The sequence below is a fragment of the Stegastes partitus genome, unplaced genomic scaffold (genome assembly GCF_000690725.1).
Source record: "Stegastes partitus isolate 25-593 unplaced genomic scaffold, Stegastes_partitus-1.0.2 Scaffold1537, whole genome shotgun sequence".
In the NCBI taxonomy this organism is placed as follows: domain Eukaryota; kingdom Metazoa; phylum Chordata; class Actinopteri; family Pomacentridae; genus Stegastes; species Stegastes partitus.
In genome coordinates, this window is record NW_007579268.1 from 129,466 (window position 1) to 141,454 (window position 11,989).

Below are 11,989 nucleotides of genomic sequence, written 5' to 3' on the forward strand. Positions count from 1 at the left end.
TAGAGATTTTTGGTGAATCCTTGAATGCTGACCGAAACCCACTTTTAAAAACGCATGTCGACCACCTAAAACCATTTCCAGATCTAAAAGTAACTGTATGAAATAGTCAAATCTGGACTAGGTTGTCTACTACACAGGATAAATGGTCTTTAAAACAACATCTCTGAATTGTGAAACCTGTATTCTATATATGAAAGTACACTAAAGGGAGATTTGTGTGATTTTCTTAACATGTGGACCACATTAGACCAGGTCCAGATCTACATACAGACTTGTTACATCTGGAATAGACTGTCCTGTGAGCGTCTACAAAAAACAGCATTCAATGAATTCTGAATTTTTTTTAATTCTATTTATGCAAATAGGAATAATGGGAGGTTTTTCACTGGGACCACATCAGACTGGGTCCAGATCTAAAACCACTATATATATATTCTGATTAAATGTGGATGTGATTATCTCAGAGAGGCTAAATATCGTTAAAATAAAGTCTCTGCTTTTTGAAAACCTATGTCTGACAAAAAAAACAGAATGAAAAAAAAACTGAGATTTTACTGCTGGAGTTTTGTTACGTTCGTGTTTCTCGTCGGACAATTTTATCGACGTGCCGCTGAGTGAGAGAAACCGGAAGTAGCTCACCAACTAACTCACGTGTACAACATGAAAAACAGAAGAAAACACAACAATGAGCCGAAAAAGGCTAAATTCAAACCAGGATCCAAGAAAAGGGAGAACAAATGCATCATAACGTTTGACGACAAAGACAGACAGTAAGTTGGTTTTATTTATCCGCTGCTGTTAGCTAGCATCCTAGCATTAGCATCAACAACCACTGGCTTGGTTTAGCATCGAGTTAGCATCAAGTCTCTAACAAGTGTTTTTGTTCATATTAAAATCAATGGATGTGTGTCAACAACCTATGGTGTGTGTGTAGGTTGGGACAGAATTAGAATAAGAGTTTTTAGATGCCTGCAGGTCTGAGAGTGAGGAGATAAACAGCAGCAGGTTTTCATTTCTTTGTGCATCACATTGTGAAATATTAGCTTTGACTCCTCAGTAGTGACATAAACCTGAATAAGCCGGTGTGTCAGCTGTAAACAGGACGTTTCACTTAAAAATTCTGATTCGTTTTATTGTCATTGCAGTACAACGAAATGCAAGGTGCAGGCCTGTCAGTGTAAAAAATATAAAAAGCTTTGTAAACAACTATATACAACATAATAATAAAACTATATATAAAGATGAAATTACATAATAAGCTTGAACACGGTGTTTATTGCACGGAGGTAGTTGCATATTAACAATATATTGCTCTTATTATGATAAAGAGGCATTCATGGCTCTGACAGCAGTTGGAAAGAAGCTGCGTTTCAGTCTGTTAGTCCTGGTTCTGATGGTCCTGTACCGTCTGGCCCGGCTGGTAGGAGTCCTTCAAGATGGTGTCGGCTCTCCTGAGAAGAGCCGTGAAGGTCCTCCAGTGTGGACAGAGGGCACCCAGTGACCTTCTCAGTGATGTTGGTGACCCTCTGGTCATGTAGCTAGCTTAGTTTAACTTTTAATTTATGAATTTATTTACAAATGGATCATCTTCCAACACCGTCTTCTGTCATGTAGCCTCATATCGCCACACTCCCAACTCTGTGCTTTACTGTCAGGACCACACATCCACTGTGGTAGTCCAGACCAGGATCACACAAAACATGCTGGACTTCTGTTCACTTTTGTTGCCTTGAGGTTCTGCTCTGGGGCCTGTATTTTCAGTAAAGTCTTTCTAAAGTGTGTGTTTTATTTTGCTGTTGATATGATACGATTTGGAATCATCTGACTTGTGCACTTGTGGTGTGCTTCTGCTGTTTAACCCGCTGACACATTTAAAAACTGGGCACTTTCTTAAGTTTCTTCCTCTGCTACCCTGTCAGGGAATATCTCACCGGCTTCCATAAACGAAAAGTGGAACGGAGGAAGGCGGCGGTGGCAGAGCTTCGAAAGAAAATCAAGGAAGAGCAGATCAGAGTCAGAGAAGAAGTAAGTAAAGTAGCGCAAATTTAAATTACGATGTCTGTCAAACTTAAATCCATGTAATGAAAGCATGTCTTGGCGTTGAGTTTGTGTGTCTGTTTTCAGAGGCATAAGGAATACATAAAGATGCTGAAGGAGAGGACGGACGCTCTCGGTGAGTAAAACAGGAAGTCTGGTCGCTTCACCGATTCAAACCTCAGAATCTGTAGTTTTCTTATCTGTTCGATGCATCTCACAGCGGAGGCCGAAGACGATCTGGAAGATGCCATAACCGCCACGACGGAGTCTGTGCAGTACGATCACCCGAACCACACAGTTACCGTGACGACCATCAGTGATCTTGACCTGACGGGGGCTCACCTGCTCGGTCCTGCAGCACACCAGGTAAACGTTCGAGGCTTTAAAGGCCAGTGTTCATGTGGGTTTATACGTCACTTTTACTGCTTCACGTTGTCTCTGTGACAGAAATCACAGTGGAGGCAACAAAACAGCATTAACACTGAGAATCTCTGCTTTAAAGGCTGACGGAGGGAACGAGGACGAAGAAAAGGGTGAAGAAGAAAAAGAAGAGGAGAAAACACTTGCGATGCCGAAAAAAGCCGGGAATCCAATCGTCAACAAAAAGTAAGCTGCTCATCAGTCACATGAACATCAACGAGAGGCCTGAGCTCCAGAGCAGTCCTGGTGCACCAGCGCAGGATAGAGATGCACCTAAAACTTTGGTTTAGCTCAGATAATAACAGCATTTCCAGTTGATTATAAAAGCCAGAACACTGCAAGTAGGAAAACACACGCAAACACCAGAATGGAATCACCACAGATTTTGTAACTGGCTATCACCTCTAACAAGCAAATAGTCGGATGTACCAGCATGTACAGATGCCACTGATGTATGCAGCACTGATGCTAAAACAGAACGACAACCTGCAGTGGCTCAATCTTACAGTCGAGCTACAGAAACACCTGCACAGACAGTAGGAGCAACAGGAGCTCACAGCACCCGGCTGAGCGGCGCTTGTGATGCTGCATGTGTGTGGGGGTTAAAAAAAAAAAAGGATTTATTTATTTTTTAATAGCTACACCATCCTGACCCGTATAAGAGACAATCTTCACCATCCGATCTGCAAAAATAAGCATTAATCAACTAACTGACCCCGACCCACTGTTCATCAATCCATTATCTACACACCACTTAATCCTCACCAGGGTCATGGGGGGCTGGAGTCTATCCCAGCTGACTCAGGGTGAAGGCAGGTTCACCTGGACAGGTAACCAGTCTATCACAGGGCTACACTTAGAGACAGACAACCAAGCACACTCACATTCACACCTACGGACAATTTACAATCACCAATTAACCTCAGCATGTTTGTGGACTGTGGGAGGAAGCCAGAGAACCCGGAGAGAACCCACGCTGCACGGGGAGAACATGGAGACTCCACGCAGAAAGATCCCGGCGACGATGCTAACCAGCGACCTTCTAGCTGCGAGGCGACGGTGCTAACCACAGAGACACCTGCAGCAATCCAAACCCACTGTGACGTTTCTAATTCTACAGTTATCTTTATTCTCTCATTACGACTGATTTGTTTTAACTCTGTGTTAAAGTAACGAGTGAGCACACCTTCAAACTTTATTCAATAGACTGAGATTATTCACATCACGCATGAGAGGACCTGGAGAGAGAATGACAGAGAGCGGAGGACAATGTGTGAGGTGGTCCAGTAATCACAGCGGAGCTTATTGTAAGTTATTTATAGCCGATGTCGTTGGAACCACGTTGACTACCCGCCCGGCCTGCGCTCTGGGCTTTGGCAGCTTTTGTGTCATTTTAAATTAAATTCCCTCCACATCCCAACAACACAGCGGTGGCATCATGTCTGTCTTAAAATGTTCTTTTTTTTGTCTCGTCCGACCGGCTCCTCTGACTCCGGCTGTATTTTTGTCTCTCTCCCCCGCTGCTGCAGGATCCGCTCCATGACGGCGGCGCTTAACACTTACACCACCAAGCGGAAGAGGAAAGGGAAGCAGGAAGGCCGAGGCAGACAGGGCCATCCGACAGACAAGAGACCGGCCATCACAGAGAGCAAACACAAAGGCGGAAAGACCAGCAAGCGGCAGAGACGTCGACAGACTGGGAAGAGGGTGCATCATCAGGAATGAGAGGGTGTAGAAAGCCCACGTCGGGTCTAAATCCTGAAGACTTTGTGTGTCAATAAACTGGACTTTGGAGTATTTATGCCCCCGTGTTTGAGCAGAATGTGCCGAGAAGTGTCTAAAAATGAAGCTGATGTGGACGCTCCGTGCTGGAACCTGCCTCTTGAAGTCTCATGGTCATATTTGTGCGTTTTTCAGCTGTTTTTCTAGTGTTTTTTCTGAACAAACTTCACTGTATTAACTTCAATTTTAATTAAAATAAAAATCCATCTTTCCTAATGAGCTCACATTGCAGTCATGTCCCACACTGTCAGAGCGCTCTATGAGGAATTCTGTCCCTCTGAGCTCTATTGTTTAATAGGAAACCTGATGCTGTTGTCAACATCCTCTGTAGAACATCAGGAAATCAACCCTTAGCTCTGCGTTTCCTCACAGCCCAGAATTACCTGGGTCTCATCTAAAGGAGAACACGCCAGTTTCTGGACTCGCTGTTGGAACGTTTCCCAGCGCAGCCAGTGGTTCTAATGTATGTTAAACACCCACATCTCACCGGTGTTTATTTATTTACGTTAACCTGAGCCAGCGTGTGCCAGCTGTCACTAGCATGAGCGTTTCATTTCGCTTTCTAAAGCCCATGATATTTAATACAACCGCTCAATAGAGGAACCAGCAGGCCACTGGCTCCATGTTGGTTCGAGGCCGCCTGCGCTCCACCATCTCCGCTGTGGTAACTGAGAGCCACCATGGCTGTCGGGGATGCTTCAGTTTCACTCATTGTCAGGGCAGCCAATCGGGATGGGTTTGGGCGTTTGGCAGCCCAGGAGGATAGAGAACATGGGGAAGAGGAGGCATGTGCCTGATGGGGGTCTGATGGACAGTTCATCCTCAAACTCGTCATGACACATTCAAAGTGCAGCTGACAGCAGGAGCCCCTCTCGTCAGGTAACTCTCATTTCTCTTATGTGTTTGGATTATTTTCCACGCCCTTCGCTGTGCTGCTTTGTACAGCCTTGGTAGAGGATTGTACATATTGTGTAGCATTAGATGCTGTCGTGCATGTAAAAGCTGTTCCGTTACAGTGCATGTGCCTTGTGGTTTGTAGTAATGCAACTCTGGAGCGCTTTGACGGTGCTCACGCTGGATAGTATTTCACTGTCCTTTAGTGTGATTAGTTATCGCATAGCTTAACAGTTCTGCTTCAGATAAACACCCGCTTTGCTCTGGACACCTGCTAGAATGTCACTGCAAGACTCAACAGAAGATAGTTTTATAATAATCTTGCTTTTTCTTACGTCGTCTCCCACTTGGTTGTGGAAGACGCCCTGCAAGTTATGGGAGATATTTTAGTGCTGAAACCTGCCTCTGCATCAGCACCTTCCCCTGTGGTTTTAGAGTGTTTTAACTTCCATTTACCCTCATTTAAAGTGTTGGTACAGTTTGTGGTACAGTGTGTTTTATTGTGATGTTGCTTCTTGACTTGACTCTGCTGTTGTTTCTGTAGTTTTCTCTGTGGGATGCAATGAGCAGGCGGGTTCCTCCTCAGCACTCACCATGTCCCTGTCCGGCGACGAGCCCATCTGCCCCAAGTTCCAGCCCAACATCTTCGACCCCTCCCGCTGCCACGACTGCCTGCGCCAGAGGCACCTGCACACCTTCGCAGGGGAGGGCGCCGAGGTAGCGCCACAGCAGAAACCTCCAGCGGAGCCTGGAACTGGGGCTAAAACTGGGACGGCCGCCGGGATTGGAAATGGGATTGGGTCGAGCAAAGGGGTTTTGTTGACGCCGATTCCATCCCAGGCAGAGGAAAGAGACACCAGCAGCAAGGTAAGAAAGAAGAGAAGCCACAAAGGAAGAGGGAGGGAGATGAACAAGGCAGCTAGGTAACCAGGAGGTGAGGCGCTAATGAGAAACCCAGAGTACAGTATGTACTGAGTGATGGGATTAGCTGGACCTGAAGAAAGACGGGGAGACAAGAGCATTAGAGATCACAGGCTGAAGTCAGCATGACAACGAGGTTAGATGTAAAAAGACACACGGCGGTACCACTGTGCTGCTTGACTTACCTTTAACTGCTCTGGAGCTCAGAAATTGAGTTTCGTGTTTTGGATCTGACAATAAAATGTTCGACTTAAGCAAAAAGAACTTGCTCGACCCAAAAAAATCTGCTTCCACGGACTGGCAATTAAAGCACCTCCTACTCAAATGCAGACGGCATTAAACACAGCTGGTGAGATCATATGTGTTGCTTGCAAGCAAAAAAGAAAAGGTCAGAGAGGGAGAATGAGAGGTGGTGACGTGGAGCACGGTGGCAGTAGTGGCTCCTATTATAAATTAATGAAGCTGGATCACTTACTGCCCTCTTGGGAATCACTTGTAATATTAGACAGAGGTGCAATGTACAGACAGGATGGGCATGTTTCTGTACGGCAACTGTCACAACTCCTGCTGCTGTCTGTCTGTCCATTCTGCTTCCATGACGCTTGTGTGGCGACACTAATAGCTACTCGTCTCTAGTGTACATTAACCGGTACCATTACAGTTCCTCTGGTTTCTTACCTGTAGTTTCCTTGAGGTTGTAGGATTAATGCCGTTTTCTGACATTTACGGACAGTTTCAGTCAACTTTTTAAGACAGCATAGTTCAAAGTAAGGGTTTATGGCAAGAAAAAAAAGTAATCAAGTATTAATGAGGAAAGCCACGAGCCGGGTCGGGTTACAGAGGTGTAACCCTAATCGAACAGCAGACTGAACATGTGAGTGTTTCTCAGAGAGGACGGAGGGGACAGACACTATTCATCAAACCCGCGATTCTTCGGGATGAAGCCGGGCAGAGAGGTCTAGGACCGTTTTGCATCGTGTAGGGTCACTCTTTATCGTCAGTGGATGTAGTTGGTTTGAAAGCTGCCCTCTGACAGAGGAGTCATATTCACTCTCTGGCGAGCGCCACCTTTGTTTATACACACGGCCATTGTCAAGAGTGGCGTCAGTACTTCTTTGACTGAGGCTTGGAAGGAGACGGAGTTTGCCGTGACGCTGTGATTGGCCGGTGTCTTTCCTTGTCAACCTATCAGGAGGATTCCGACGGTCTGTCAGTGGTGAGCAGCTACTGTGATGTCAATGGAGGTCGTCTGGGTTATGAGGAGAGCTCGTTGTGCATCCTGAGCCCCGACTGTGAGCTTTATATCTGTGACGGCGACGACGACGACAGTACAGACAGGTAAGGATCCTGGATGGTAGGAGTAAGACACTTAGGAGAGCTAGTAAGGTAATCTAACCCCAGACCTGAATGTGTGTTTTAAGTGTTTCAGTATGCTAGATGTAGTGAGCAGTACTGTGTCGTATGTCGTCCTGTTTTCTCATGTGTTTTTAGTTTACCATGTGTTATACAATACATTTCCTTGTTGCTCTATGATATGTATCGTACTGCCTCCTCTTTGGCTCTCTCTCGGTCTCTCACCTCCCCATCTCTGCTCTCATCATTCTTCTCCCATCTCCTCTTCCACATAGCTGTCGTGACCAGAGCGACTACCAAGAGTTCAGCGGCTCTGCCAGTGCAGAGGACGATTACCTGCCGATACGTTCGACCAAACGCGCCATGACCCGACTTGACCCTCCACCTCACCGACCCAACCCTCGGGCCTGGATGGACGAAGCTCGGAGCAGAGACGGCTTCAGCAGACGCTCAGGTACCAGACTTCATCAGTCGTTTCATTAATTTCTTGGCTGAAATTAAACAAAGAGCTGGAACAGATGCAAAGCTTAGAAGAAGCGCACTAAGGAGAAGGACAAATGCAACACCTGAGCTCCCCTTTGAACACATGTAGTTCTGAATATTCCGTGCTGCAGTAGACTGAGTGTTCAGTAAACCTATGACTTACAGCACTTGACCAATCTATATCCAGTTACAGCAGAGGTGTTCTTTACTTGGCAATACTATTTGCTGTCACCAGCTGAGGTGTCCAAGAGCAATTATCAGTAATACAATATAGCTCGATTTGTGTCAGGAAACCTCAGGTAGTTCCTCAGCGGTTGAACTTTGATGTGCACATCTTTTATTTCTTTTATCTCTTACTCTTTTTATTTCTGTCTACGTCTGCTTTTCAAAATCTTCTTTTCTTTCAGAGTTAAAAGAAGACAGAGAGAGGCGTGAAAGTGGCTACTTCTCCCTGGGGAGGGCAGCCGGTGCCCGTTCTCTTCGAGATAACAGTCCACCTGCTCCTTTCCGGCATTTTGAGAGAGGTCACCCCATCTTCAGCAGCAGAAACGTTGAGCCCAAAGATATCATCCCCTTCAGAAACCCGAATCTCGGTGTGGCCTCAGAAAGGCCGATACCGGAGGCTCTGGATGAGGAGCTGCCTGTGGATATTCCTCCTGACCCCTACGAAATTGCGGTTGAGGTTGAGGCACAAGTCGGCCCTCGCTCTCCAAGCCCTACTCCTTTTAAGATAGCAGAGTCGCTGGCCTCAAGTTCCCGAAAGGGTTTCAGCAGCTCATATGGCAGAGGAAACCCGTCTTCTCATAGCTCTTCCTATCAACAGTCAGGGCGTTATGACTCCTCAAGGCAAGGCTCAGCTCTTCAGTCTCGCTCTTCCTCTCCATCACGTGGAAACTCACTATTTAGGCGCAGTGAGTCCACTGCTTCACTCAGCAGGCATAACTTTGATGGAGGAGGGTGGTCTAAAGGGACAGAGTCAGGATCTAGAAGTGCCTTGCAAGGGACACAGGGGCGACGTGTTGAGTCAGGGACTCTTCCAAGAAACTTCAAATCATTTGCTAGTTCAGTCAAATCCCAATCCAACACAGTGTCTGATTTTAGGGGTGCCTTGCGGAAAACAGAAGTAAATGGTTCTTCAAGTGGTCGCTATGGTGACAGCAGAAGTTCATCTCCCTCAAGGAGGGACTATAACTCTTCAGGCCAAATGTCTCTTCGCAAAACTGAAAGCACCACTAGCTTAGCACATGGACGTGGCAGCAGCAGCCGTACTGCCTCTCCATCTCGGAGAACTCCTGACAGTCTGCGTGACCGTCACAGTTCCTCACCGACAAGGAATAACTACAGCTCCTCTAGCCAGTCCCTCCTTCGTAAATCTGAATCAGTTCTGTCTTTAAATGGACGTAGTCACCATGGACGCTGTGGCTCCCCCATAAGAGAAGGCTATGATATTGAAAGCCAGGCTCTGCTGCGTAACCCAACAGCTAGCAATGGACTGAATGATCAAGAACATGAAGGCCCCACCACGTCCCCATCCAGACGAGGGTACGACAAACCAAGTCAATCCATCCTCCGAAAGACTGAACCAAGTACTGCTGGTAGCAGCCGAGGTCAGGGCAGCCGTTCATCCTCCCCTGGAAGGAGAGGCTATGAAAAACCTTCTCAGTACCAACTTAAGAAAACAGACACCAGTGGTTCACTACATGGTCGTAACCGTGAGAGTCGGAACTCTTCCCCTTCAAGGAGAAACTATGACGCTCCTTCCCAGTCTCTGCTGCGCAAGTCTGAATCTAACAACACAGTCAAAAGTCGTGACAGCTACAGTTCAGTGGCTGTAAGGAAAAGCTATGATGTTCCTGACCAACGTGCGCTACGGATATCAGAAGTTGGAACTTCCTTTAACAGCAAAACTCAAATCAGCCGCAACTCGTCCCCCTCTAGAAGAGCCAACCATGACCCGCCAGGCTACTCCATCCTCAGAACTGCCTCTAACGGAGACTCCAGTCGTTCCTTTCAGAGAAAAAACACTCACAGTGACACAAAACCTGACTCCAGTCGCTCACCACACTCGTGGAGGGAATCGACTCATTCCCTCCGCAGCTCTTCATTATCTCGCGCTGCTTCACCCTCTAGACACGCCACAAATGGCAACAGAACTGCTTTTGTCACATTGGAAAAACCCAGGAGCTCTGGCAGCATCAGATCAGGGAATGGTAGACATAGCCGTGAGGACCGCTGCTCGTCTCCTCATGACAAGAGGCTCTCGCACCGTGTACGGAGTCCATCTCCTTCACCTCAGATTCAGCTGCAGAGGCACACCTCCTCGCAAAGCTCCATGGAGTCGTCGGAGTCGGGCCGACTCTCGGTGGGCTCCACAGGACGGAACAGAGAGGAATACGCCATGATGGCTGACCTGCCAAAGGCCAAAATGATCCATCAGAGGGAGGGTCCGGGCCACATGGGACGACCCCAGAGCCAGCAGCCTGTTCGGAGACAGGAGCTCTTCAAACCCGCCAGGTCAGACTCACATGACCCAACAAGGCACAAAACAAGCTAGTTCATATTTATTTAACCCGCTGATAAACAAAACATGTGGATGCACGTTATCTTTAAAAAATTACACCATTTATCAGTCAGAAACCATGAAAACAGAAAGAATCATGGGATGTTTAATTGTTCGACAGTGTTTAAACTAATAATCTGTGATGTGCAGCTCTATAAATGGAACTAAATCCAAACCTAAAATGGTGAAATTTAATCAAAAACACTTTATTCTTCGTGTCTTGTTCAAAATACTCCAAAAAGAAAAAAAATCTGTGCAACGGAGAAGAAATGTTTGACTCAGCTGTGGACTATTCGACTGAACTGCAGGCTGTGTTTGCTCAGAGCAGATAGGAGACGAGTAAACAAATCAATAAAACAAATGCTGCACAGCTGAAAACCAGAGCAAGTATTTATTGGAAGGTCCGTTCAATGTGGTGAAATATCTTTGTAGAGTTGATGAAAAACATCTAGTTTGCAGAGGTTGTATAAATGTAAATAGTGAATTATCTACAGTATGCAGGGCGACCATTTCCACAGTATTGGTAAAACCTGTGCAGACTTGAAAAATGTTGGACATGTTGAGTCAGTTTTCGTATAATAAAAGAAATAAATTCAACTTTACTTTTCCTCTGATTACGGCTTTGTAACTTCTCGTCATGGTTGTGGTGTTTCCACAGAGGTGCAGCACTTCATCCTCATATAGATTATCAGACAAAATGGCCCAAAATATTTCCCTCGCTGGTTGTTTTTTTTTCCTTGTAGACCATCAGATTGGATGAATTTGATTAGACTGGACACACTGACAACCTGTTTGTTCTGTTGCAGCCACTCCCTGAGCAGGTTTCCCTCCAGAGAGTGGTTGGATACGGCGGACACCGACCGAGAATGGCACTACGGGGGCAGCGGGTATCTGTCTCGAGCCCACTCCTCCACCTCGTTACAGGTAGGCTGGTCGGGACACGATGCCAGCTTTATTAAAAAGCATTTAGTAAGTTGAGCTTCTTGATTTAGCTATCTCAATCTATCAGACTAAATGAAATCTTACAAGGAGAAAGGTATGTTTAGCAAAACTGGGATGTCTCAAAGCCCAGTGAGACGAGGACTGGAGCAGAGGGTGGCAGCAGCAGTATAGAGAGGGCTGGGAACTGGGCGTTAAAACCCTACAATGGTATGCGCACTGCATTAAGCACCTTTTTTCCCCCCCTGCACAATATAATCCACTGCATTGTGATTGTGCCCTGTGGCTTCCACCTGCCTGATATGTTAATGCTTAACTACATCTTCCACATACCACGCACCACATTTGGACAAAACAGTGTGTGGATGTGGAGTTTCTACGTTTGCTCAGTCAGACATCGATTATCTCCCTCTAACTGCAATCTGCTCTGTTCCAGAGGTCTGGCAGCCCCACGGCAGATGAGGGCAGTTCCTGGAAAGGTAATCATCACAGATCGGAACAAATGCAGGTATGTGCTACCACCCGTCTGTCTCCTCTCGCTGTGCTGTGTGTGTTTATGTGCCATATGGAGGAGGGGAAGCCACACAGTTTTCCTGCTAT

The 11,989-nt window shown here is 46.4% G+C and overlaps 1 protein-coding gene across 1 annotated transcript; it reads left to right on the forward strand.

Moving 5' to 3' along the window:
* Nucleotides 1-617: 617 nt before the first annotated feature.
* On the forward strand, nucleotides 618-4,458 carry nol12 (nucleolar protein 12). Its single transcript, XM_008300416.1, has 6 exons — nucleotides 618-770; nucleotides 1,920-2,025; nucleotides 2,125-2,173; nucleotides 2,258-2,403; nucleotides 2,540-2,643; nucleotides 3,987-4,458. The coding sequence occupies exons 1-6, from the start codon at nucleotides 661-663 to the stop codon at nucleotides 4,180-4,182; spliced, it is 711 nt and encodes a 236-aa protein (XP_008298638.1). The 5' UTR covers nucleotides 618-660; the 3' UTR covers nucleotides 4,183-4,458.
* Nucleotides 4,459-11,989: the final 7,531 nt, after the last annotated feature.